Source organism: Castor canadensis, chromosome 2 (genome assembly GCF_047511655.1).
Source record: "Castor canadensis chromosome 2, mCasCan1.hap1v2, whole genome shotgun sequence".
NCBI lineage: Eukaryota > Metazoa > Chordata > Mammalia > Rodentia > Castoridae > Castor > Castor canadensis.
The window spans coordinates 65,209,521-65,235,828 of record NC_133387.1 but is presented as its reverse complement, the minus strand read 5'-3'; the positions used below and the strand labels follow the sequence as shown (position 1 = coordinate 65,235,828).

General features: G+C 36.5%; 1 protein-coding gene across 2 annotated transcripts in view; it reads left to right on the top strand.

Annotated features, from left to right (window-relative positions):
• Nucleotides 1–26,308, top strand: part of Reln (reelin) — a 450,273-nt gene that overhangs the window by 378,444 nt on the left and 45,521 nt on the right. For both annotated transcript variants that reach the window (XR_012445193.1, XM_074064926.1), the window contains exons 39-46: nt 1,806–1,977; nt 2,080–2,182; nt 4,168–4,397; nt 9,672–9,892; nt 11,305–11,452; nt 13,732–13,990; nt 14,869–15,118; nt 18,520–18,688. Coding sequence is in view for 1 of the 2 variants with exons in the window: in XM_074064926.1 (XP_073921027.1) it covers nt 1,806–1,977; nt 2,080–2,182; nt 4,168–4,397; nt 9,672–9,892; nt 11,305–11,452; nt 13,732–13,990; nt 14,869–15,118; nt 18,520–18,688 (1,552 nt within the window). In the remaining variant the exon portion in view is untranslated. The remainder of the gene's footprint in view (nt 1–1,805; nt 1,978–2,079; nt 2,183–4,167; nt 4,398–9,671; nt 9,893–11,304; nt 11,453–13,731; nt 13,991–14,868; nt 15,119–18,519; nt 18,689–26,308) is intronic.

Genomic DNA, 26,308 nt, shown 5'->3' with positions numbered 1-26,308 from the left:
GATTTGTAATGTTTCATTGCTTCCTGTATTTCTGTTAACTGTTGATTATAAAAGACCATATTTTATGAAATCATGCATTTAATCACCTGAATAAGCACAGAGATACCACATTAAGCAGATTCGTTGCAGAGGTTACACAGAAAATGATATGAAAAATATAGTTCCAGCTCTAAAATTTAACCTATTTCCTTTATGAGTAATTAGTAAAAAAAAAATTAGCTTATTGTGAGATAAATAAAATCATGATGGACTTTTGCCTAAATAGATTCTTATATATGAGATTATATAAGGTATATCATATATATCTTATAGTACATAATACATGCAAGTTTATGTATTGGATATATATATGATATTATACAGGATATAATATATCATGTATGTATATTGTATCTTATATAATTTAACTTATTGTGAGATAGATATTATATCTTATATAATCTCCAAATAAAAATCAAAAAAGAAATAAAGCCAGTTTTAAAATCCAGAAGATTGTTGCCTTCATGTTGTGACTGGAATGCTTCCATGATTATTTTCATTGTATTCACAATCACTTCCAAGAAAATAAAAGAAAGCTACTAGAATTAGAACAGGAATAGGATTAGAGAAATAGAGGCAGTTGGTTTCATTTAAAGCATGTTTATTTCTACAGGCTCCTGCATGTAGATCCTTTTTTTTCAATTGGATACGTTATATATTTTTTTTAATTATTTCTTTTATTCATATGTGCATAGAATATTTGGGTCATTTCTGCCCCATCCTCCCTGACCCCTCCTTTTCCCTCTGACCCCTCCCTCACCCCCCTACCCCCTTGCTTCCGAGCAGAAACTGTTTCAGAATTGTACTAAAAGTAGGAATCAGTGAAGAAGCAACCTAGAGAAATCTTGAGGTTGCTTTTTGGCATGGTTTTATCACCTTGCTTCCTGTTCAGTCCAGAGCACTTGACAAAAGCTGGTTTTGCTCTTCTCTTTTGCTCTGTAACCTCTTCAAACACTTGGCCTAAGTCATAGTCAAAGGCTGTAACAGTCTAAGGAGTGATCTCAGTAATATTCCTGTATTGCTACATTTCTTCCAATAAACATAGAAGGTTTTACATAAAGGAAAATGATGGAGGAGTTGAATTCATCTATGATATATTGTAAGAACTTTTGTAAATGTCACAATTTACCCCCAATACAACAGTAATAAGAAAAGAATCCTAAAAAAATAGGTTTGGAAAGCACTAAGAAAATAAATAAAATATTCTATATCACAGAGTAACTTTATTCTGTGTCAAACAAATACAACAATGAATTTAGTTTTGTATTAGGGCAGTGTTGTAGTGGCCAGGGTCTTTCTGCCTGACTGAAGCACAGTGCTGAAGTCATGGGTTGAATCTGAAAGCCCCAAGCTGCCTTAAAGACTAGTTAACATACCTCCATTCTGAGTCTACTGACTATCCATCCTTATAAACCAAACGTCTTACAGATTCCCCCAAACACTAAACACAAGTCAGCCCCACTCTCGCTGATGAAAGGTCCATAGCACCACTGTGACTGGAAGGACAGCACATACTCACAAGCTGTTTGTCCCAGCTTTCTGAAATTGGTGAGAAAGCTCTATGCTTTGTCAATTTATATACTTGCAAGTTTAATTTTTTCACACTTTGATTACTGTGAATATGCTGTTATGTAGTTTTGTCTAGAAGGCATATGTTGAATGTTTTGTTACTGTGTTCCTTCTGTCATTTACTTTCTTTCAATGAGCAAAAATGTTCATCTGATTTTTATTGTTGGAAAAACTTGCTCTATCCAAAATTGCCTTAGGTAAGAAAGAAGAAATCTGGATTGTTGATGACTTCATTATTGATGGAAATAACTTGAACAACCCTGTGATGCTCTTGGATACATTTGATTTTGGGCCCAGGGAAGACAACTGGTTTTTCTACCCGGGTGGTAATATTGGTCTTTATTGCCCATATTCTTCAAAGGGAGCACCGTAAGTATTTAATTGAGAAGCTAAAAATAAAACCACTGCTCTATATTCACTCATGATGAATTTTTGCCTAAATGGCTTCCTTATTGTTTTCTTGAATAACAGCGAGGAAGATTCAGCTATGGTGTTTGTTTCAAATGAAGTTGGTGAGCATTCCATCAGCACCCATGACCTAAGCGTGAATGAGAACACCATCATACAATTTGAGGTACTGGACACTGTTGTACTAGCAATATTTTAAGTTTTATCTTGAGCAAAAGCTAAAAAAGAAGGGAAATCTCAGGTAATTTCATATGTTTGTAACTTCCCATTTTTGTGCAAGGACATAAAAGGTGTTGGTATCATAATTCAATTTTATTACCAGAACCAATTGTCATATTAATGCTTATTGTGAACTTTTATACTTATGACATAGTTTCTATACCTACTGTAATGAATAAGTTATTTTAAGCATTATAAAAATAAAAAGAACCATATTTTGATATTGTTATTTTCACGGTTTTTAAGTGAAACTTAAAATTTCTTAGGATCTAGGTCAGTGTAAGATAGTCTATACCATACCAGCACATTTATGTAATTTTATCATACTGCCACAAATTTTACATAAAAGCAATACTACATGGTTTTTATAGTTTTAAATATACTTGCTCTATGTATTTTATTAATATCATGTAGTCCTTATATTTTTCAAGAAAGCAAATTAATAATTAACATAAAAACCTTTACATGTTTCAAAAACTTGAGCAAAATTAGCAGAACCAAAGGTACATTATGCATGCTTCATACCTGAAGTCTGTACCAACCAATCAGCAAACTTACCTAAAATCGCTCCCAATTGCAGCAACACAATTTTGAATATTTGTTTTTCATTATCTGCCTATATCTCCTAAAGCAGAGTATGTTTTGCAATCTCAAAAGTTAAAGATCCAATGACTTCTCGATAGAGAAATTATTCTGTATCTATTTTAAATTTTTGATTGTATTTTTTAATTTTATGCTTTAAATGCTAACAAAAAAGTTGAACCTTTGTCTTTTAAGAGTTCTATTATCAAAACAATTCAAATGGAATATATGCCTACAGTTACAAAGTTTGTCAGGTGCTAATAGTTTACATATTAGAAGGTAAAAGGGATAAGGTTGCATGTGTGTGAGCGCACACACGCACACACATACACACATGCACACACACACACACACACACACACACACACACACAATCAATGCCCAATTGCTATGATAGCAAGAAAATGTTACTCCCAATTGGAAGGAGGAAACTTTTCACAGAAATAAACGCATGCATTTAAGTTTCCACTTAGTGCGCTTGAAAGCATGAGGAAATGAATGAAGTGGTTATTTCTGTAAGGGTTAAAAAGGTCTTTATGTAAAAACAGTAGAAAGGTAGTTGTCAGGAGTGGTTGGGGGAGGAAATGAAAGATGTAGGTAAAAGGATATAAAGTTGCAGTTATGTAGGATGAATCAATGTAGACGTCTAATTACAGGGTGAGGATTATAGTTTAAAATATTGTATTTTATGCTAAAATTTTGCTAAAAGAGTTAATTTTAGGTGCTGTTAACATAACATGGTGACTATGCAAGCAGTGAATCGATTAATTTGCTTAACTGTGTATATTTTATCAAAACAGCATCTTATCCACCTTAAGTACCTACAGTTTTTTTTTAAGTCTCTCCTTGTGCCAGAGAAGTAAATAACAACAATTGTTTTCTGGGGTTTTTTGATACTGAATATATATTGAAGCTTCTTCATGTTCAAAACTTTTGGAGTTATCTGGAAGGTGTCATAGGAAGGGAAACAGAAGGTACTCTTACCTAGTAGACTGGGAAGAAGCTAACAGGATTAGGGAAACAGTATTTTCATTACAATTTGCTTGATTTGACTATTAGACAAAGGTACAATTTGGAATAATCCCAGTCTTTATCTTACCCACTTCCTGGTTTCTTTAAAATGAGGAAAAATAAATTTTTCATGAGGTCTTTTAAAGCTCTTTATGAAAATAAAATTGTACTTTAAGAGTAATATATGATCTAACTCAGGCAAAACAGAATCTTACAGTGTTAAATTTTCAATAAGGCAGTTCCCAGGAAAATGGACTCTAGAGTATAATGAAGTAGTGAATTATTTCAAGGCTTGTTGCTCTGGGATAGTCTGTATCATTTTTTTCTTTTTTTTTCAAGATCAATGTTGGATGCTCCACTGACAGCTCATCTGCTGATCCAGTCAGACTGGAATTTTCAAGGGACTTTGGAGCCACCTGGCACCTGCTGCTTCCCCTCTGCTACCACAGCAGCAGCCACGTGAGCTCCTTATGCTCCACTGAACACCACCCCAGCAGCACCTACTATGCAGGGACAACCCAGGGCTGGAGGAGGGAGGTCGTGCACTTCGGGAAGCTGCATCTTTGCGGGTGAGAGTCTGTTGCTTGGCACCACTTTTGTTTCTCCTTCTGACAGTTCCTCCATGCAGTCACCGCTGACTTGCCACTTTATCAGGAGGAAAGTTCCACTTCACATTTCTTTTTCAGTTCTCACTTGAAACATATCAATATATACTTAAACCATAGGACACAGAATTGATATAACTGCTTACTTATTGTTTGAAAGTAGATTTAAGAGTATGCTGTGGACTGCACAGCCTGGAATTCATTTTCCCATGGGTTTTTAACAGATCAAATAGGAAGCAATAGAAATATGGTTTTCCTCTTATTTTTGACCCTCCCCACAATAGACTCCAACCTCACAATATAAATGCACTTAGAATTTAATACATTCAATATCTACCTATGTCCTCTCATGCAGGGAGAGAGCATACAAGGAGGATGGAAGCTCAGAGCCAATTCCCCAGGTCTCATTAAAAAATTGTTAGTGCTTTTCCCCCAGGCATTTCTACTTTTTCAACCTCTCTCAGCATTATTGTAACATATATTTGACTTTTCTGTTGGAAAGTTATTTGGAGATAAAGGACTTCAACCCTAGTAGAAATGAAATGAAGAGTATGGTTTCAAAAAAGAAAACTAATAAGATCAGTGAACAAAGGGAGGATGTCAACAAAGCAGCCTGCCTCAGAATTTCTGTCTTTTCTTTCAGAATAAAGAATTCTTTCAGAGTATATAAAAAAAAAGAAGGAAGTTCCAATATCATACTTTTAAGATAGAAGCAAACTTACATCCATGATATGAAAATGAGCATAATTAGAAGTCTTAGTTCGTCATGAAAAACTAACAATACTTAGCTCTTATCCAAAAGGGTGGAAGCTAATCTTCAAAAGTCTGCATTCTCTTTTTAACATAATCCATTACTCATCCTTGCACCAGAAAATTTTGATTTGATTACTAAGGGTTTAAATATTTACTTTCATTGAGTAAATTACTTATCAATCCTTGTTATTACATCAGGACATTACTCTAATAGAAAATCCAACTACATTTTTTTTAAAAGATAAGCATGCTAAGCAAAATGTCCTCAAGATGCTTTAGAAGAGATAGCCAGCCAGGCCCTCATGACTCACATCTATAATCCTAGCTACTTAGGAGGCTGGGATTGGGAGGATTATGGTTTGAGGCCACCCAAGGCAAATAGTTCCTGAGACTCCATCTCCAGAGTAACCAGAGGGAAAAAAATGGACTGGAGATGTGGCTCAAGTGGTAGAGCATCTGCTTTACAAGCATGAAGTACTAAGTTCAACTCAAAGTCCCACCCCCCCCAAAAAAAAATCAATAACCAGAGGAAGTAAAGAGATGCTGGACTCTGGATATTATAGGAAAGATGGATCTGATACCTCACCTAACATGACCAGAAAGTTTCTGTTGGTTTGGACAGTTTGTCCATAGAAGAAGCAAGTAGAAGAAGATAGCTCAGAAAAAACTTTTTATCCAAACTCAGTTGTATTGCTTAAGACTTATGTTGCAAGAAATGTGAAAAATCTTACAACATAGTGGAACAATTTATTGGAAATTTATTGGACCTCTCAGGAAGTGAGAGGTCCTCGGGAACAGGAGTTTGTGATCCTCATTTTTATCATGAAGACATTAATATCACTCAGCAAGCCACAGCTCTCATTTCCTGGGGCTCTCAATTCTAAATTTCCTGAAAAGAAAATCTAAACCAGTCAGCTATGGGCAGAAATCTGCATGTTGTGCCAGAAGCATAGCTTCCCAAGCACCATGCCCATGGGCAGGGTAGGCAAGGGAATAAACCTGGATGTGAGACAGAGGCACTGCTATGGTCCAAATGTCCATAACTTCCCCCAAAAAAATTCATACGCTGAAATCCTAGGGGAGTTAGGGGTTTGGGGGATGTGATAGGTGATGAGCACAGAGCCCTCATAAATGGGATTGCTGGCCTTATAAACAAGACTCTAGGTAGATAATTGCCTTGCCTCTTCCACCATGTGAGGTCACAGCTAGGAGGTACCATATATGGACCTCAAAGCAGACCCTCACCGGACGCTGCTAGCTCCTTGATCTTGGGCTTCCTAGTCTCCAGAAGTATACAAAATGAGTTTCTGTTGTTTATAACCCACACGATTTATTTTGTTATAACAGCTCAAAGAGATTAACATAGACACCTGTGACTAGAATATTTATTCCCCCAGAATCCATCATGGTATTTCTGAAAAGCACCAGGTTTTCTCTTTATTGTACTCCCATTGCCTGATTAAGACTTATTAAATAGAAAACAACCCTGAAAATAGGGTTTGGGCCATGATTTTAGATTATCTTACCGACTGAGACTTGCTTCACAAATTCCACGTGGAAATAAACCTATCTAAAGGACATAAAGTAAGGTCACAGAGATATGCTAGCCAGAGGCACTGAGTGAAGCTGCATGCAGTGCTGCACCAGGATGGTGACCACCTTGCTTAGTGATGGTGGCTCCCACTGTGGTGGGCTTACACATAATGCATGGCAATATAATTTGCAAATTTGAACAAGAGAAACACAGAGACCTCTATTCACCCTCCTCTTATGTAACAACACACTTACAAAACACAATCTCATAAAAGTGCACAGAATTTAGACTGTTGTTTTACTTGTACCCCATGTCATTTTTATTTCTATGAAGTGAGTTGAGGAGGCATGCCCACTCTCAGAATGGTGTAACTGCTTTTACCCATTTCTGTGAAGGGAAGGATTTGCCATAATAGCGTTGTCTAGTCCTTGTTTCAGGAAAAGAATTAGCCCCGTTCTTAAAACCCATGCAGGCATGAATTGCTGGAAGGCAAAAGTTAAATTTTCTCCAACTCAGTGAACCAGTCCTTGGGTTTGTATTCAACATGGTACATAATGGCACAAGTACAAGCTGCTAAAAAAAATGATAAAATCCATGCTTAAATTACCCTTTTTGGTGACTTAGTGAACACTGAATGAACACACAAACAAAAAGTCTATTAAATGTTTTCAGAAGCCATGTGGCCATTTGGTTTTGCTTCCAAATATTGTCAATTTGCTGTTAAAATGTAGTACTGGTTTTCCATCCAATTTTATTCGCATCACCTTTAATGTCCTTTGAGTCTAGAGTCTTTGTGTCTTTAAAACTTCCCAATTGTTTTTGCATTGTGCAGTTTCATAATAAGTCCACTAAAAAAACCCTATTTAATGGAAACAGTGTTGTGTGCTTGAAATTTTAAGTTTATGTTTAAAAAACAGAGCTTTGAATACCACTGGCTTGGGAGAACAGGTGCTGACATTCGCCAAGGAGGGTGGTAGTGAGAAATTTTCTAAATAAGATTTTAGCAGAAGGGAGCCACAGTGAAACCAGACCCTTCAAACCATTTATCTTCGGGCTTGCAGTTTCTGTGTCAAGGCAGGTGAACAATAATAAATATCCAGCCAAGGTGGTTCATTTGTATTCAGAACATTTGAATAAATAAGGCGTTCAAAAAAATCCATGTAGACTTGTTCAAAGGAAGACACTAGCCATTTCCCTCAGCTCAGCAATCTGAAAGTTCAAAAGTTAAGAAGTACTTCTTGCCAAGACTAAACTCTGACATGTATTTGAAAATCAAGTTTAATTACGAACTGGTATTTTAGAAGGAGCTTGGTATAGTTGGCGTCTTGATACAAACAATGATATTAGGCTTAAAATTTTATGTGAGAACTTGACTCTACCTGCTTTATCATCTACTAAACTCTAGAAGCTTAGGAAGTTCATTTCCCTCTCACCACACATCCCAACCCTGGTATTTGACTTCTAATTTCTGATTCTCAAATAAAAAAACATCAGAATTTAGTTTCTATGGTAACTAGAAATTGGGCAAATTCAGAGAGCACAAAAATAAATGCACATGCCATCTCCATATTCTGCCCCTCTAAAATAAATCTGTCTTCTTTTAACTGAGTTTTCTACATGGTAAAATACATTAAACTATTTCTGGACTGCTACCTAAATATGTAAAGTATTTCTAAGTAGCTGATTTGTCATCAGTAATGTGATAAAACAATTCATTTACTTATCTTTGATTTTTTTGTTCAGTTTATTTTTAAAAATTTTTTAATGGTGTTGGGGTTTGAACTCAAGGCCTCACTCTTGCTAGGCAGGTGCTCTACCACTTGAGCTACTCCACCAGCTACTTATCTTTGATTTTTAAACCTAAGAAATAATAGACAACAAACTAAAAATAAATCTGTTTTTTTTTTTTTTACTTTTTCTGTTAAAAACTTGCCGACCATCTACAGTGTGTGAATAACTTCATAAAAAGGTACAAATAAAGGAGGCATGGACATTGACCTCTGTAAGCTCACTCCCAATAGAGGAAACAGACAGCCTTTTAAATAACTCCAGCTGTGATACCTGTAACAGTGACCATCCCATCAAAAATATGGAAGAGAAAATGAAAATGAAAGAGAAATTAAAAGATGAGTAATATACCATAAGACCCAGAATTTCCCCTATGATTGTACCCACAAGAATTGAAAATAGGTGTTTAAGCAAATACTTGTGCTATACCTAGATGTTCATAGAAGCACTACTCACAAAAGCCAAAAGGTGAAAACAGCCAAATGTTCATCACTGATGAATGGATAAAGTTGATACATCCATGTAAAGGAATATTATTCAAACATAAAAAGGAATAAAATTCTGATACTTGCTACAACATGAATGAACCTTGAAAACATTAATGCTGACTGATTGAAGCCAGACACGAAGGTCACATATTGTTTGGTTCCAGTTATATGCAAATCTGGCATAGACAAATTCATAGCTTTAGAAAGCAGTTTGGTGGTTTCCAGGGAGGGATTAAATGGGGACTGGCTTAGAACTGGATAAAGGTAGGCAACACTGTGACTATGTAAATGCCCCTAAACTGTACCCTTTTAATAGTTAATGGCTAATTTTACATTACATGAATTTTACCTCAACTTTAAATAGGTTAATTATTGCAGAGTGTAGATAGTAGGAATGGAGAAATCATCACCAAAGAAGACAATATTGAAGACGGTGGGAAAACCAGGTGGAATTATCACATCCTGATAGAATTAGGAAGGGCTTACAGAAAGTAGGAAATTTACTGGCAAAATCCTAGAGTTTGAAGAATGGAGTTTTGCTGCTGAAATGGTAAATCATGTTTTCTACTTCTTGAGTGTGGTGAATCGTAACTCCCACATTCAGTAAGATATGCTTACCCTAAAGGTATATTGTTCTCTTGCTCAGTTTTTAAAAGAGTTGTACCTCTTTTCCAGATCTGTGCGTTTCAGATGGTACCAGGGGTTTTACCCTGCTGGCTCTCAGCCAGTCACCTGGGCCATTGATAACGTGTACATTGGTCCCCAATGTGAAGAGATGTGTAATGGACATGGAAGCTGCATCAATGGAACCAGGTGTATATGCGATCCCGGCTACTCAGGTCCAACCTGTAAAATAAGCACCAAAAATCCCGATTTTCTCAAGGATGACTTTGAAGGTAATCTTCTCTCAAAAATTATGCATAGCTTTGTGAAAGAATTAATATGTAATCATAATTTATGATAGAGAATTAGTTAGTAAGGTCTACTCTAATATTTCATTATTATCATTACAACTGGAAATACCCAAGAGTTCATTTAGTTCTAAAATTTTATAGGGTTCCTTTTCTGGAACAGTGGTCAGTGAGAGAAAACAAAACCTTAACTGAGAAAAAAATTGAGGCTATTTTCAACATTTTTATACCACATGCAGTTTCTAATTAGTGATAATTTTAGGAAATGTCTCCAAAACGTTCTTCTTCTTGGATGGAAGAAACAAGTTTTCAGAAATCTAAGTTTCTGTCATTGCTTTTATGCCAACTCATTAGGGAACTACTCATCACTTTCTGTTCTTTAGTTTTATGCCTAGAATCCAGCATCATTATATGTGAAGATAATGTTACAACATAGAAAAATGCACAGTGCAATGATTGGAACAAAGCATTTAAATTGTAGATGCACTCTGATCAAACTACTGATAAACACCTGTTCACCAGAAAGTCATATATAATAGCTGTATTAATGATACTGACAGATTTTTGTTTTCCCCATGGTGTACTTATGGTTTTATATTATGCTTTAAAACTATCTATGTATGAACATACACTGGAACATTACTTTGCCATAAAAAGGTGTGAAATACTGATACATGCTGCAGCATGGATGAACCTTGAAAATATTATGCTAAAAGAAAGAAGTCAGACACAAAGTCCGCATGTTATGTATTTCATTTATATGAAATATCTAAAATAGGCAAATCTATAGAGATAGAAAACAGATTAGTGGTTTCCAGGGAATGGATGGGGTAGGGAGGGGTTGGCTGCTTAATTGGTACAGCATTTCTTTTTGGGGTAGTGCAAAACTTTTTGGGGTAATGGCTGTACAACATCATGAATGTAATCAATGTGACTGAATTGTTCACTAAATCTTAGTATCTGAATAGATTTGAGAGCTCACTTTGAAAGAATAGGAACTATCAGTTACAATAAAACTTCTGCTAAAAATATGAGAGTATCCTGCCTGATACTGTCTTCACATTAGAAAGGACACTGTGAAGAAACTAGTGGAAAAGCATACACCCTTCCCTACTTTTGGCCTGAGTTGATCTCTGACTGTGTGGAGGAGCAAAATGGAGAGGCCCATAGATATTTCAAAAATGACCTCCTTCTGTCAGGTGGACCCTTAGAGTATAATAGTCAAGGCTAAACAATTCAAGCAAGCTAATGTGTTGAAGTGGCCTCATATCCTAAAATATACTTTAATACCTATGACTTTATATTTTAAAACTACATAATACATTTACCATATTCTTTTGAAAATGTAGTACGACTACACTTGGGCACAGATAAACCACATTTTCCACTTTTCTCAGGTCAACTAGAATCTGATAGATTCTTATTAATGAGTGGTGGAAAGCCATCTAGGAAGTGTGGAATCCTTTCCAGTGGAAACAACCTTTTTTTCAATGAAGATGGCTTACGCATGTTGATGACACGAGACCTGGATTTGTCACATGCTAGGTAACACTGGAAACCCATATTGCAATATATAGTAGTAGACATATTCAAGTCAGAAAAAAAGCAGAGAGGTCTGAGGGATACAGCCTTCCCATAGATGTGCTTGGCATCTCTGGTCAAAGACCCGTGAAGACACAATGCACAAATTTGCTTGATAATTCCATCAGAAATGAAACATATCTAAGCAGTCAAATGCTAGTATCTGTTACTTCATCAGACTGAGATTGGGAAATAACAATATTTGATTTACTTTAACCTCAAAGAAATAATATGGCATCATCATTATTCACCTTCCACCCAACACTTTTCACTAGTACTTGGATTATGTGGAAATTATGTACATTTATTTCACCATCCTTAGTAAAAAGCTTAGTTGAAATGCAATCTATTCATTGCACCTCAGGCTATATTTTATCCTCAAGATAAAATAATTAATTTCATCTCCATTAGCAATTTTAGTTAAGAACATTGGAAGTGTAGCCTTGTTCTTCTTTACTTACTTAAAGCTTATCATTAATAGAAGAAGGAATTGCATTGTGAAAACTTCATAGATGCATATCCTCTAAAAGCATCTTTCCAAAGACTCACTCACATGTTCTAAGACGTCATTTTCTAAATTGAGCACAGTCACTCAGAAACAAACATTTTAAACTGGCTCAGAGGATTATGTCCTGTCAAGATGTGTATCTCTTGATCGTTTGATGAGCCAAAAACTTAACAAGGAAAATATAAAAAGCAATTTAGCATGTATAAAATGGAGCCCTGACCTATTTTTTCAAGTGAATAAAGAAATCATGTTTTTATTTTTTGAAATATTTCACACTATTTTCTAATACATCTTAATGTATTTATTCTTTCTCCTAAATCATTTATTGATTATAAATTGTATCACACTTCATAGAAAATACAGTTCTATCTATGAGATAAGTTTACACTTATAAAAAGAAACATTTTATTTATTTCATCCTTTAATACACATCATTTAATTTAATATTCTTTATTTCCGATTTGCACTAGCACCTGATTTCTCTAATTTAGAAATTAAGTTTTTCCAAATTAGTAATTCCAACATGATTTTTCTTAACTACCAGTAATTTGGTAGTTATAGTATCACTAAATTAATATAAGCATTTTCCCAAAAGTAGATAATATGACAAAAAGTTTTCTTTGTAAATAATTTTGTTCCTATAAGTGTAAACATCACTGTTTACAATTACCATGTATGTTTTCATTAATCCAATGTTAAAAGCTCCATTATATAGCTCAACTCAGTTACATGCTGTGTAGGATTTGCATATATTGACCTGAAAAATGCTCCATGTAAGATCCTAATTTTTTCAGCGCCATGAGATAAAGAGGGTAAATCATGAATAATGAATGGCTTTTTGTATGATACCAATAACATTTGCTATAAGTCCCAGTATATTTTTGATGTTTGGTATACATTCGTTATTGGATATGTATGGTTGGTTACTCATAATTTTATTCTACATTACCATTTAGTATAGTGGCCAGACCAGGTACCAACAGCTTGCCTGCCAAAGATAACACTTGAGCTAGTTTTCATTGGCACCCCAGCTGCTTGCTGCTGTTCTGTCCACTTCCCTGCCAGCTAGGAAAGCTGCCACTGGCTGGCCGCCACAGTTCTTGGTGGCAAGTATCATCCATCCCCAGACCTAGCAACAGTCAGAGGCTGGCACAGCCCACAACCAACAACAACCCACACTTATGCTTCCCTGCCCCTGGCACAAAAGATAGAAAAAGGCCCAGGCTTAACACACCTCTTCCCAAAGATGTCTGCCTTTTATAAGAGGTACTACAACTGCTGAATGTAAATGAATATGTCTCCCAAAAGCAATCATGTGAGATCTGTAGAACTACTGGTGAACTCCAGGAATGGATGATTTTACTGATCATGTGGCATGATCCACAATAATTAAGTTCTTTTAGTTTCAAATACTAAGGGCTAGGGTCCAATTTGTCTTAAGTAGATGACAGCACACACTCTCAAACTTGAACAGCTTTTGAATTCCTCCCATCATCTTAAGAAGTAGCCTAGGGTTGCAACGGATGCACACTTCCCTCAGACTCTCTCTGAGGAGAGATTAGCTCTCTTTTACTTAAAAAAAGGAAAATCAAGCTTTGAAGTGATTGCTTTGGACATTCATTAAATCATCATATTCATTAAAATTATTCATTTCCTCATATTACCCTGGGAGCTTGTCTTGTGTTAACAATGTGGATTTCTTGTTGAAGTCTACAGTAATGTTTACTAATGTCAGATTCGTGCAGTTCTTCATGAGACTGGGATGTGGTAAAGGTGTTCCAGACCCCAGGAGCCAGCCTGTGCTTCTACAGTATTCTCTCAATGGTGGCCTCTCCTGGAGTCTTCTTCAAGAGTTCCTTTTCAGCAACTCCAGCAATGTGGGCAGGTACATTGCCCTGGAGATACCCTTGAAAGCCCGTTCCGTTTCTACTCGCCTGCGCTGGTGGCAGCCATCTGAAAATGGGCACTTCTACAGCCCTTGGGTTATCGACCAGGTCAGTCTCTTCAGTATTAACTATTTTAACTTTTGTCACTGGATCTGAATTTGGCCTTATGAAGCATTTAGTACAAACTCCTTGCTCAGTAGGGGAAGCCCAGGACAAATAGTTTAGTGACCTGCCTAAGGGCACACAGCTAGATTAGATATGGCTTTTAGCTTTCTTTCTCTCTCTAGTCCCTCAATTGCCTACGCCTATAAAAATAAGTGATCCAACAGAAGGCCTAGGTCCTGCTCATAGAAGATGCTGCCATATGGCTAGAGGGACTTTATCAAGCATGATACAAGGTTATAATTCTCTGAAAAGGAAAATGTGCAAATTAGCATTTGTGCCACATCCAGTTGTTCTCAAATCCTCTTTCCTAGCCTTTGAACAAAGAAAATAAATAAATAAATCTCCCCAACATCTTTATGGACTGCTCTAAAGGATCTGCATACATAATAAAAAATGTGTATCAAATGGAACTCAAAGAACCTGTTAACAAATGGTAGAGCCCATGCAAAGAACTGGAACTGAAATGCCTCAGGGCACGGCTGTCCTTAAATAGAAATTTTACATGGAAAATAATCACATGCAAGCCAAATATTGCTTTCCCAGCTTGGAGACATGTAGTTTCCAAAGGCACAATTTGGCTTGTGAAAGCTGTGAATGGTTTTGTCAATCCTTTGATTTGTTTTCTGTAGCTTCTTGCCAGATCGGCAAGCAGACCACATAAACAAGAGCATTCTGGAAGCCCCTAACATTATGCTGGCTGTAGAGTGCCAGTTCTGAGCAGACTGACAGATAAAAACAAACAAACAAAGAGGACTGAACATCCCTGTACCTTAAAATCAAACTGAGAATTTGGGGTTTTATTTTTTCTTTATGCATTTCAGATACTTATTGGAGGAAATATTTCTGGTAATGCAGTCTTGGAAGATGATTTTACAACTCTGGATAGTAGAAAGTGGCTGCTTCACCCAGGAGGCACGAAGATGCCTGTGTGTGGCTCTACTGGAGATGCCCTGGTCTTCATTGAGAAGGCCAGCACTCGTTATGTGGTCACCACAGACATTGCTGTGAATGAGGACTCTTTCCTACAGATTGATTTTGCTGCCTCCTGCTCAGTCTCAGACTCTTGCTATGGTAAGTATTTAATGTCCAGAAGTGACACACACGTGTGCATTGGCCCTGGTAGCTGTCTCTGTTGTAAGACTGTTCAGAACCTCTGCTAAGTCCTTAATAGATACACAAGTACACTTTGAGTTCATGAAATATCCTTGAAAATATTGTGTAAATTGAGTATATTCTTAAAGATATTGTTGGTGAATTGAGTTTTACAAAATTATTTTTGAAAGCATAAAATGTGAACTTATTTTTAAAGCACATGTATATGAATACTTTATGCAGCAAATAATAACTTACATAATAATTTGCAAATTCAGATTTTTGTAGTATCAGACTTGCAGAATAAAGGATACACTTTGTTGGTTTTCTTTTTTTTATTGTTTTATTATTCATATGTGCATACAATGCTTGGGTCATTTCTCCTCCCTACCCCCACCACCTTCGTTGTTTTTCCATTCAAGGACTCTTGTCATATAGAGAATGCTAGAGATGAAGAATATGATTTACACATATGCTTATATATTCATGGATTTTAAATCACAGAGCCTTGGATTAGTTCACTTACTGTCTCCTTTCCATATCCTGAAGAATCATGAATTTTTATTTTGCCCTATATTTTTTGCCATTGTGGATCATAACATACTTCATTGTTATCAGCTTACAGCTTCTAGTTTATATGTGTGTACTCATACACACATATCACACACACACACACTTCAGGAGAATTAAAAACTGACACCATTGCATATTTTGACCTTTGACCTGAATTTACAAGCCTATCAGGATTTTTGGGGTCTCCCAGTCTTTCTCTACCCTACATCACTCTTCATCTAAGAATTCCAAACTAGAATGTTCACAGAGCTTTGTTTTGTTTTAGATTCTGGGAGGCTGAAATTTGAGCAGTTTGATTACTTCCAAGTTTCTACAGATCCAGACTTTTTATATTTCCATTATTTTGAACTTAATAGACATATTAGTACTGAAATAGTACTCTTTCTACCTCAGACACAAATCAGTTAGTCAGAACTAGACTAGTCAATGAGGGTAGAACTTGGAAATAAAAAAGAAAGATGAGCAAGTAGAAGGTACATATGCTGTCTTTAATAGGTGCATGTGTTTGAAGGAATCCCTCAAAAAGTTAGAGTCTAGTTAATGACTAAATCAAGTGTTCTGTGGAGTGGTACCAGCACAAAACATAATGAGAACTCAAAGGATGGAGAGATGATGAATAGTTGGCCAATCCAAGGAGTTAAAGAGCATTTCTCAAAGGAGCTAAATATCAAGTAGACCTTGATGGTTGGAGTGGATTTGAAGGGTAAAATGTCACTGGGCTGGCAGCATAGGTAAAGCAGCAGTCCATGGGAAAGCTGCAGAAGATCAAAGAATACTGATCTTAAAAGCAGAAAGATACTTTAGTCCTTAGGTATCTAGTTCTTCATTAATGTAGGAAGCCAACTAGAATGTAGGAAGGAAAATATCCCATGGTCCCCCTACAACAGCAGCAGACTTAAATTCTGCCCTCATAGCTCACTCATATGTGATTCCTACCACAGGCAGTATAACCTCCTGAGAGAGGTTGAAATGAGTAAAAACATGGAAGAGGAAAGTGACCAAGTGGGATTGGCAGCGAATTACGAAGGACCTTAAAGGGTAGGCACAGGAATTTGTGCCTGACAATGTAGTGAATAGGAGACCACAGGGGCAGAAGGGTGTCATGATGTGTCTTGGGGAGATTAGCTCAGAGCTGGTGAAGGTAAATAGAAGAATCCTAGTAAATAACCATGATAGTAATCCCTGCAGGAGGAGGTACTGACTACACTGTGTGGCATGAAGAGATATGGAATTAATAAAGTTCATACAAGAGTACACAAACTAATAGTAGAGAAGCAGCAGGTCTCAGGGCAAGGTAACAGGTTGAACATAGAGGTAAAAGAGATTCTAAAATAACTTCTAAACTTTGAACCCAGAAAACTAGTGTAAAAATGTTACCATCGACAAAATTTGGTGGTTAGGAAAAGATGTTTGTTGATGAGGAAAAATGATGTGTTTTTCTTAGTTCAGGTGAGGAGTTCTAGATGAAGACATCCTCCAGGTGGAAGCTCTGTCTAGGCTATTCCTTATACATGCCCAGTGCCTGGGACATTGCTAAGCTCAGCAAACGCTGGTTAATGAGGTAATCATTGGAGCCTTAATAGTATACATATAGAATAGGAGGCCAAAAACAGAGCCTGGAAGAAAGCCCAAAGCTGGGCTAGTTAGCAAAGGAGTCAGAGTACAAGCAACACAAGAGACTTAGAATAATGTCCCCCAAGTAAAAGAAAGTTTCAAGACTCAGGGAACAATCAGTAATTCTCAGGACTGTAAAGACAATGAAGACTAAGATCAAGCCATTTTCCTTTCCTAGAAAGCTTAGGGTACAGCATGGTCTCCTGCTGGCCACACAGGAGAACCATTGTGAAGCTTCAAAGCCACCCCTTGGCCAGGCCCCAGAAGAGTGCAGGCAGAATCTCTGGTCCTGAGACCCAGGCATAAGTACTTTCTAAAGGTACCCAGGTGATTTCAGTGTTCAGCCAAGACTGAAAACCACAGCCTTAGAGAAAGCAATTTCAGAAGGGAGGTCAGGGCCAAAGCAGTTTATAAGGCGTTAAGATGAAAAGTGAATAGGGGGAGAGTAATATAAGGCCAGAGGTATAGGTTGAACAACTCCAAAGAAGAAAAAAAGAAAGAAGTGTCTTTCCAGAAGACCTACAACCTGACTACATGCATTGGCACAAAGTTCATGACCTTTAGCTATCTTTTTGTACCTATCCCGGTATATTCCATCAGACGGTAGAGCAAGAAGCAAGAGAGATTTTGTAATTTCTAAGAAATATCACCTATTATACCAGAAGCAAAATTGACATTATTAGTCAGAATTTCTATACGATGGTCAAATTTGAGGGCTGCTCTGTTTTTTAACTATTTTAATAGTGATTATTGAAATATATTTGTTTCAGTATATATTACAACTGTACATACATTTATAACTATTGCATTAAAATGTATACTAAAATATATTTACATAACATTTTTATTACTTTAAATTATAAAGACTATAAGATATAGCTGTTTATATGCTGTAGCTGCATGTGAAGCAATAGTGTTGCTGTGATTTTTCTGGAAGTTTCTCAGAATAAGGAGTGATTCAGGAAAATTTACTTTGTTTCACTTGATTGTATCTCCTTAAAAGAAAAATTTCAATATGAAAATTTTAAAATAATAAATAGTAGTTTACAGAGGGAAAAATAAAACTGGGAAACATTTCAAAGTAGGAAACATAAATATAGGGGAAAATCAAATTGACATTAAAATTAAAACATACAGAAACATGACAGGTAGCTGTGGTTATGTCCATTCCGTAATACTACTTCCTGTTTCAGCTATTGAATTGGAATACTCAGTGGATCTTGGATTGTCATGGCACCCGTTGGTGAGGGACTGTCTGCCTACCAATGTTGAATGCAGTCGCTATCACCTACAGCGGATCCTGGTGTCAGATACTTTCAACAAGTGGACCAGAATCACTCTGCCTCTTCCTCCTTATACCAGGTATGATGCTTCTGCATGTAATGAACCCAAATGTAATCAAATGTGTCATGTCAGACTTTAGCACAGCAAGTTTAAATAAGATTCATGAGATTTTATTACTTATCCATGGTGTTGCCAAAAGGCTGTCTTAACAAGAAAAGTGGGTACAAGCTTTTGTGGTGACATTAGTCTGTGTTTTCCCAAAATCCATGGCTTTACTGACATTTGACTCTAACATTTTTAAAGAATGGTCTGTATAAGAAAACAGTGGCTGATGTGAGTCAATGCCCTGTATAGCTATCCTTATCTCAACCAGCAAAAACCCTTGTCCCTTCCTATTATTGCTTATACTCTCTCTACAACAAAATTAGAAATAAGGGCAAAATAGTTTCTGCTGGGTATTGAGTGGGGGAAGAGGGAGGGGGCGGAGTGGGTGGTAAGGGAGGGGGTGGGGGCAGGGGGGAGAAATGAACCAAGGCTTGTATGCACATATGAATAATAAAAGAAAAATGAAAAAAAAAAAAAAAGAAAACAGTGGCTGCATTACCTAGCTTCTCCAACTTACTTTTGAGATGCCCAAGAACAAGTCATTTAAAACAGGTTTTTTGGATACAAAATAGATTTAAATGGAGTCTATTTTCTTCTAGTCATGCTGCTATGAATATAGTAGTGAGTGATTTAATATAAATGAATGTAGCAAATAAATGTATATTAACATTCACATCTGCTTTTGAAATTTTATTTTGAACAATATCTTAAGAATTATCACTTGTAACATTCTCTTCTGTGAAAGACAGTTGTAAATAATCCACTGTGTCTATGGGAAATGATCATGGCTTAAGAGAATAGCTTGGCAAATGCTGGTAAAGAAGGTGAATCTAAATGAGCTGTGCATTTATTCTCCTGTCTGAGTAAAGCAGAGGATTAACTTTTCTAGTGGATTAGTAGTATATGACTCACCTTCTAAAGTAGGTACACAGCATAGGAAAACTTTGAACTCTTGATAGAAACTCCTGTTCCTTCTGGGGAAGTTGTGATCAGTTACTTCTATTAACAAAGAAGCAAAGCAACCAAAGCAGTGTGTGAAACAAGAGTTATAGTTTGGGCTCATTATTGTCCTGTCGCCTCCCCACAAATAAAGAATGAATAAATCTTCCTAGCAAGTGACCGTAAAACCCAGCCATTCATCTAGGACATTAATTTTCTTGGTATTTTCATAAATGGGATGGTTTTGGTTACTAACAGCCTGAGGCTGCTTTACAATTGCTGGCTCAGAGGTACAAGACTATATTAACTGTCAGCAGGGTTGCCAAGTTTAAATGAGATACGTGAGATTTTGTTGCTCGCTAAAGGTATTGCCGTGCATAAATTATTAAGGTGATCTTAATAAGTAAAATAGAAAAGAAATCCATTAAGGCAGCAGTCTTTTAAGTCTTTATGAATTCTATAAATTATTACCCAGCTACTTCTCAGAATTTTGCAAATAAGCGACATTCTAAGATTTAATCCAGGTAGTCATTATACCCTTGAGTCTTTTACTCAAGAAAAGTAATTATTCCTCATATTTTAATCTATCTTTTAATTGTCTCTTGCACATACCCACAAGAATTTTGATCCCTTCAAATGATATTTGAGACTTCTGATGGGCATCCATTTCCTCCTGTTACCATATTGAAAATAAGCGGTGTGTTTACTATATTACTCTCAAGGCTTATGTTGTACAATGGTCTTAAAGGTGACACTGCCTTATAACAAAGCCTTTTGGGTAATTCAGAAAGAAATGTGCATAGATGGGGCCCAACCTAGACCCACTTCTTGTCATACTTTGCCATATACCAAAGATCATGGGCCCAATATGCCAGCTCCAGAGCACTTTGTCCCAAACGTACACTAATGTAGCCATACTTTAACTACTGTTAATTCAGATCTCTTTAAATGTGATGTTTCCTTGTTTTAAATTAAACTTACTAGGGCTGGGGCTGCAAAAGGTCCTGGGTTTGATCCCTAGCAGCAGAAAGCTAAGAAGTTAAACTTACTGCCTCAGTGTCTGGAAATGTTAATGTGTATATGGCCCATTAGGCCAGAATTGGGGATTTCAGTTTGTAGCTCTTTGCTGTGAATAAACTTGATGCTGACAATTTAAATATGAGTGTGAAGTAGGGGGTTAGGAATGAATGTGACCGTGACCGTGTGACAATTTCAGCTTTGTGAACTTACTCATCATATGGCCATAAGGCTAGGCTACCAGCATTGTTGGCACAGTGATGATGACAGTAAACTGAAGTTCATTGTCCACATATTGGCATAAAACTATTAACCAGACTGAAATGACCAGTAGCCATCCATAGCATTTATTCATTCATTTAGTCAATCATTAAGAACACTTTTGAACTGTTTAATTATGTATTAGGTCTCAGTGGAAGCTGAACTTATCCCTGCTTCAAGGGGTTTTTAGTTCAGTGGGAGAGAGAAGTATTGACCAGAAATCACCAGCAATTGCAGAAGTAAATATAAAATTCAACTATGATAAGTGATGGAGAAAAGGTAGATGATACTACAGGATAGAATATAATAAAGAGATTTGACTTGATCAAAAAATCCAGGGAATGCTTTCTTGAGAAATGGTAACTTAGATAACATATGAAGGATGAACAATAGTTAACAATGTAAAGAACAAGGGTCAGAGTGTTCCAGGTGAGCACAATGGCCTACAGTAGGCGAAAGTGGGAGTGTTTCAAATATTTAATACTTGGAGCAGACAAGAGAGAGAGGAGGAGGTTGAGGTGTGAGACAGTGAAGAGTAGGTTGTATTAAAGATTTGGGGATTTCTTATAGGAATACTGAAAAGCCCATTAAAGTGTTCAGGAATAGGGAAGCATAATCAGATTTGCACTCAGAAAAGTTTATTCTAACTGGAAAACAAATTGGGGAGGGTAAGAATAAAGAGGCTCATGAAGAGGTAGAATCACTGGTAGTTTGGACTAAGGTGCTAGCAGTAGATATGAAGAAAAGTGGAGAAATTCGAGAGACATAAGGGTCACACAGTTGACTGAGCTTGATGAAGTGGACAAGGGAGGTTGAGGGGAAGGACAGTTTTAGAGATGACTCCCTGGTCTCTGAGTTGCAGAACCAAGTAAATGCTGATGCTTCTCACAGGGAAGGGAACATTGAGACTAAACACAGGGTACATCACTCTCTGCTCCAGCTATTACTGTGTTAAAATCTAAATAATTTGGAGTGGATAGGTTTGTCATCTTTATTCCTTGCCATACACACTGGTTAAGTCAAATCTTCCTAGAAAACAAGATTTATAAAAACACAAAAACTAACAAAAAGCATTAGCTTACCTTAATAAGCAAGAGCCCATGGTAATGGTATTTTACTATCTTAACTTCTTGCCCTGGAGAAAGTTCCAACCTGTTAAAGGAAAATGAGAAGTATACCCAGGAAGCAACTTTAAAATAATTCATACTGTTTATAATTTGAAACCTCACTGAGGAAGGTTCTAAAAATGCTGTGGATGTTGAGAAGTAGGAGGTGGTATCAAATACCAGAGTTAGAGAGGATTTCATGAAAGAAATGGACCCATGCATTGAAGGGTAGCTAGGAATTAGGTGAGTAAAGGGAAGAACATTCTAAATCAGGGGAACCAGATAAACCAAAGCAGGGAGACATGGACATGAGCCTGGGAGAATATGAGTTGCTCATTAAAGCAGAGGGCTCATATCTAGAAACTATAGGAAGTGCCAGTCAGTAGAGTTAGGTTAACTTATAGCAAACATTGAAGCAAGGCGGGTTAGGTTAGACTTGCAGGAAAAATGAACTATGGCCTGTTTTGTTCTTGAAATATTCTTCCAAGAAAAAAAATGGTAGAACAGAGAGACTCAAGTGAAGGTAGCAAAGGTGTTGTGATAATGACCTATAGAAAAAGCAAAAGTCTGAGCTACAGGGAATGAGGCACTTATTTTAGAAAAGTTTTTTAAAGAATTGATAAAACTTAGACACTAACTTTTCTCCACTACACACATCAAGAGATGACTGTCAAGTTTGAAGCTTGGCAGACTGGTGCTATCAAACGATATCAAATTAAATGTGATGACTGGAAGTACCTATGGAAATAGCCATCTGATAAAGCCCAAGGAGAGTTAATAAACTTTGGAAGCAGGAGTGTAGAGGTGACAGGCAATGCTGAAAACCTGCATCAGCAATCCATAAGACAACTTTTAAAGAGAAAAAGGACTCCTTCATGTAATAGGAGAATGAGTGGAAATGGCTAACAAAGGAACTAAGATGACTCGGTCAAGAAGACAGAAGAGTCAGAATAACATGGTATCCAGAAGTCAAGTGAGACAAGATTGTCAAGCAGGAAGAGATGGCCATCCATGACATAGCTATAGAGAGGAGAGGAAATAAAAAGGTTTTCAACAAATTACTGGATTTTTCAATTAGTAGATAATCAGTGACCTTCAGAGGAACAGTTTCAGTAAGCTACTAGAAATAAATGCAGCTTCTCTGACCCACAAGACCATGGACTTAGCCACTATATTAGTATTGTATATTGCTTACCTAAGAAATAGGGTCCTAGGAAAAATGGGAATGGAAGAATGCCAAATGTTTTTGAGAGACTGAAAAAGACAATAAGAAGGCACCAAAATCAATTCCACAGCCTCTAATAATCTGAATCTGCCTCCTCTTCTTTACTAATCCAGAACTAAAATTAACAGGAGGCTCAAATGCCATGGGTTCTTGAAATGTCACCTGAGAACCAGGGTGAGCCATTGGAAGGGCAGGTAACTCAAATCCACCAAGAAAGGGTGGAGGGGAGTAGTCATTGTCAGGCTCAGATGTGACTTGACTATTTTAAGTCACAGTTTGAAGATGATCTATTCCTTCTACTGGCCCTAATGATCTAGCTGATAACTACCTTCTTTAAAGATTAATTACAGCACTTTGGAAGCCAAGTCATTTTAGCCACAGCATGGAAGCTGTTTAATGTTTACAGGAAGTTCCAAGGAAAGGTGGTGGTAAACACAAGAAAGGGTGAGATTGTTGAAGGATGGGGATAATGGGATGAAGGTGAAGGGGGGGATAGCTTTTTGCAGGTAAATCAATTTAGACAGGAAGGATATTTTTCAATAATATCCTCACATACTGTAACTATAAGCAAAGAAAGGGACTCCATTCTAAGAAAACCAAATAAATAACCTTAATATTTATGGAGTTCTTCAAATATGCAAGAGTTACAAGTTCATTTTTTTAAAGGAGAGGATCTTTATACTTACCCTACTACTCTTTATTTCTATCCATTATTGTTTCCAACATAATGGTATCTTTTGAAAGTCTTTCCTGCAAGCATTTGCATTACTGGACATCTTGTTTAAAACACACACACACACACACACACACACACTTTCTTTTTTTTTTTTTCATTTTTCTTTTATTATTCATATGTACATACAAGGCTTGGTTCATTTCTCCCCCCTGCCCCCACCCCCTCCCTTACCACCCACTCCACCCCCTCCCACTCCCCCCCTCAATACCCAGCAGAAACTATTTTGCCCTTATCTCTAATTTTGTTGTAGAGAGAGTATAAGCAATAATAGGAAGGAACAAGGGGTTTTGCTGGTTGAGATAAGGATAGCAATACAGGGCATTGACTCACATTGATTTCCTGTGCGTGGGTGTTACCTTCTAGGTTAATTCTTTTTAATCTAACCTTTTCTCTAGTTCCTGGTCCCCTTTTCCTATTGGCCTCAGTTGCTTTAAGGTATCTGCTTTAGTTTCTCTGCGTTAAGGGCAACAAATGCTAGCTAGTTTTTTAGGTGTCTTACCTATCCTCACCCCTCCCTTGTGTGCTCTTGCTTTTATCATGTGCTTATAGTCCAATCCCCTTGTTGTGTTTGCCCTTGATCTAATGTCCACATATGAGGGAGAACATACGATTTTTGGTCTTTTGAGCCAGGCTAACCTCACTCAGAATGATGTTCTCCAATTCCATCCATTTACCAGCGAATGATAACATTTCGTTCTTCTTCATGGCTGCATAAAATTCCATTGTGTATAGATACCACATTTTCTTAATCCATTCGTCAGTGCTGGGGCATCTTGGCTGTTTCCATAACTTGGCTATTGTGAATAGTGCCGCAATAAACATGGATGTGCAGGTGCCTCTGGAGTAACAGTCTTTTGGGTATATCCCCAAGAGTGGTATTGCTGGATCAAATGGTAGATCGATGTCCAGCTTTTTAAGTAGCCTCCAAATTTTTTTCCAGAGTGGTTGTACTAGTCTACATTCCCACCAACAGTGTAAGAGGGTTCCTTTTTCCCCGCATCCTCGCCAACACCTGTTGTTGGACACACACACTTTCAATGAAGCCAAAGGAGGATTGTATTTCTCTTACATATTATTTTTTCATGCATCATTTTGAAATTTTGAACACCCTTACTATTGTTTTACCAAATGCTTGGTGGTCTTTCAGGACCACAGAATATAAGAAAGTAATTTTATCTGGTACAGGCCATGGTACTATTAATCTTTACATACTAAATATATTCATATATTTTGGGCACTCTGTTAAAATGAACTAAGTCCATTTCTGTTTCCACTGTAGTAGAGAGAAAAATAATTCAAGAATATTTTCAGTCATTCTCTCTCTAGAGATAACCTGCTTTCAGTTTATTGAAGGTGTATTCTTTTCCCAATAAACTTTACTATCATTTTCAAAATAAAAAAGAACATAGATGTGTTAGCCCATTTTCTCTAACTGCATCGTTTTTCAACATTATTATCAAAGTTTTATCAGAGAATTTGAGATTTGGCTGTACTTTGTGCATGTTAGTATATATGGATTATTAGGATTGCTTTAATAGCTAGATATAAGTCATTCTCCACTGAGAAGATATTTTATAAATTATAGGAAATTTCTTGTATTTGATGACTGGTCCAGTGTATTTCAGTACTTCCATGAGTTACTCAGAACACTGTAGTTATAAAAGAAAGTGGAGCAGGGAGTGAATCCAAGTATGATATTTTTGATAAAAGAACTTTTAAAAATACCACAATATACCCCCACCCAGCAAAACAATAGAAAATGTGGAAAAAAGAACACTGTAGTTTTTATTATATTACTAATTATAATTATAAGCAAAATTAAAAATCTTATTTTACCTAAAATATGACAGGTATTTCCTTTTATGTATAATTCTCAAATAAAAATTTTACTATGATTTTAAAGGGACTGTAGATTTGTGGCTCACATTTTTATTTATATTCCAAATATACAAAATTAAAGAGAATAGTCTGCCAAATTTTCATATTCTCATTGCCTAGCTTTGATAATTACCAATTTATGACCAACATTTTTTCATAAATGGCACTGATTACTCCTGCCCCCATATTACTTTGAAATGAACCCTAGACATCATATCATTTCAACTGTTAATATTTTACTATGTATCACTAGAAGAAAGGGAATTTTTTAAGCAACAAATCTGTGACATAATTATCATATCTAAAAATTAATGGTCATTTCCTACTCAAAACTTATGCCGTATTCAGTATTCAGATTTCCTTATTTCACAAAATGCATCATAGGTTTTTTTCAAGTCAGTATGCAAATCAGTATAATTGGCTGAAATTCT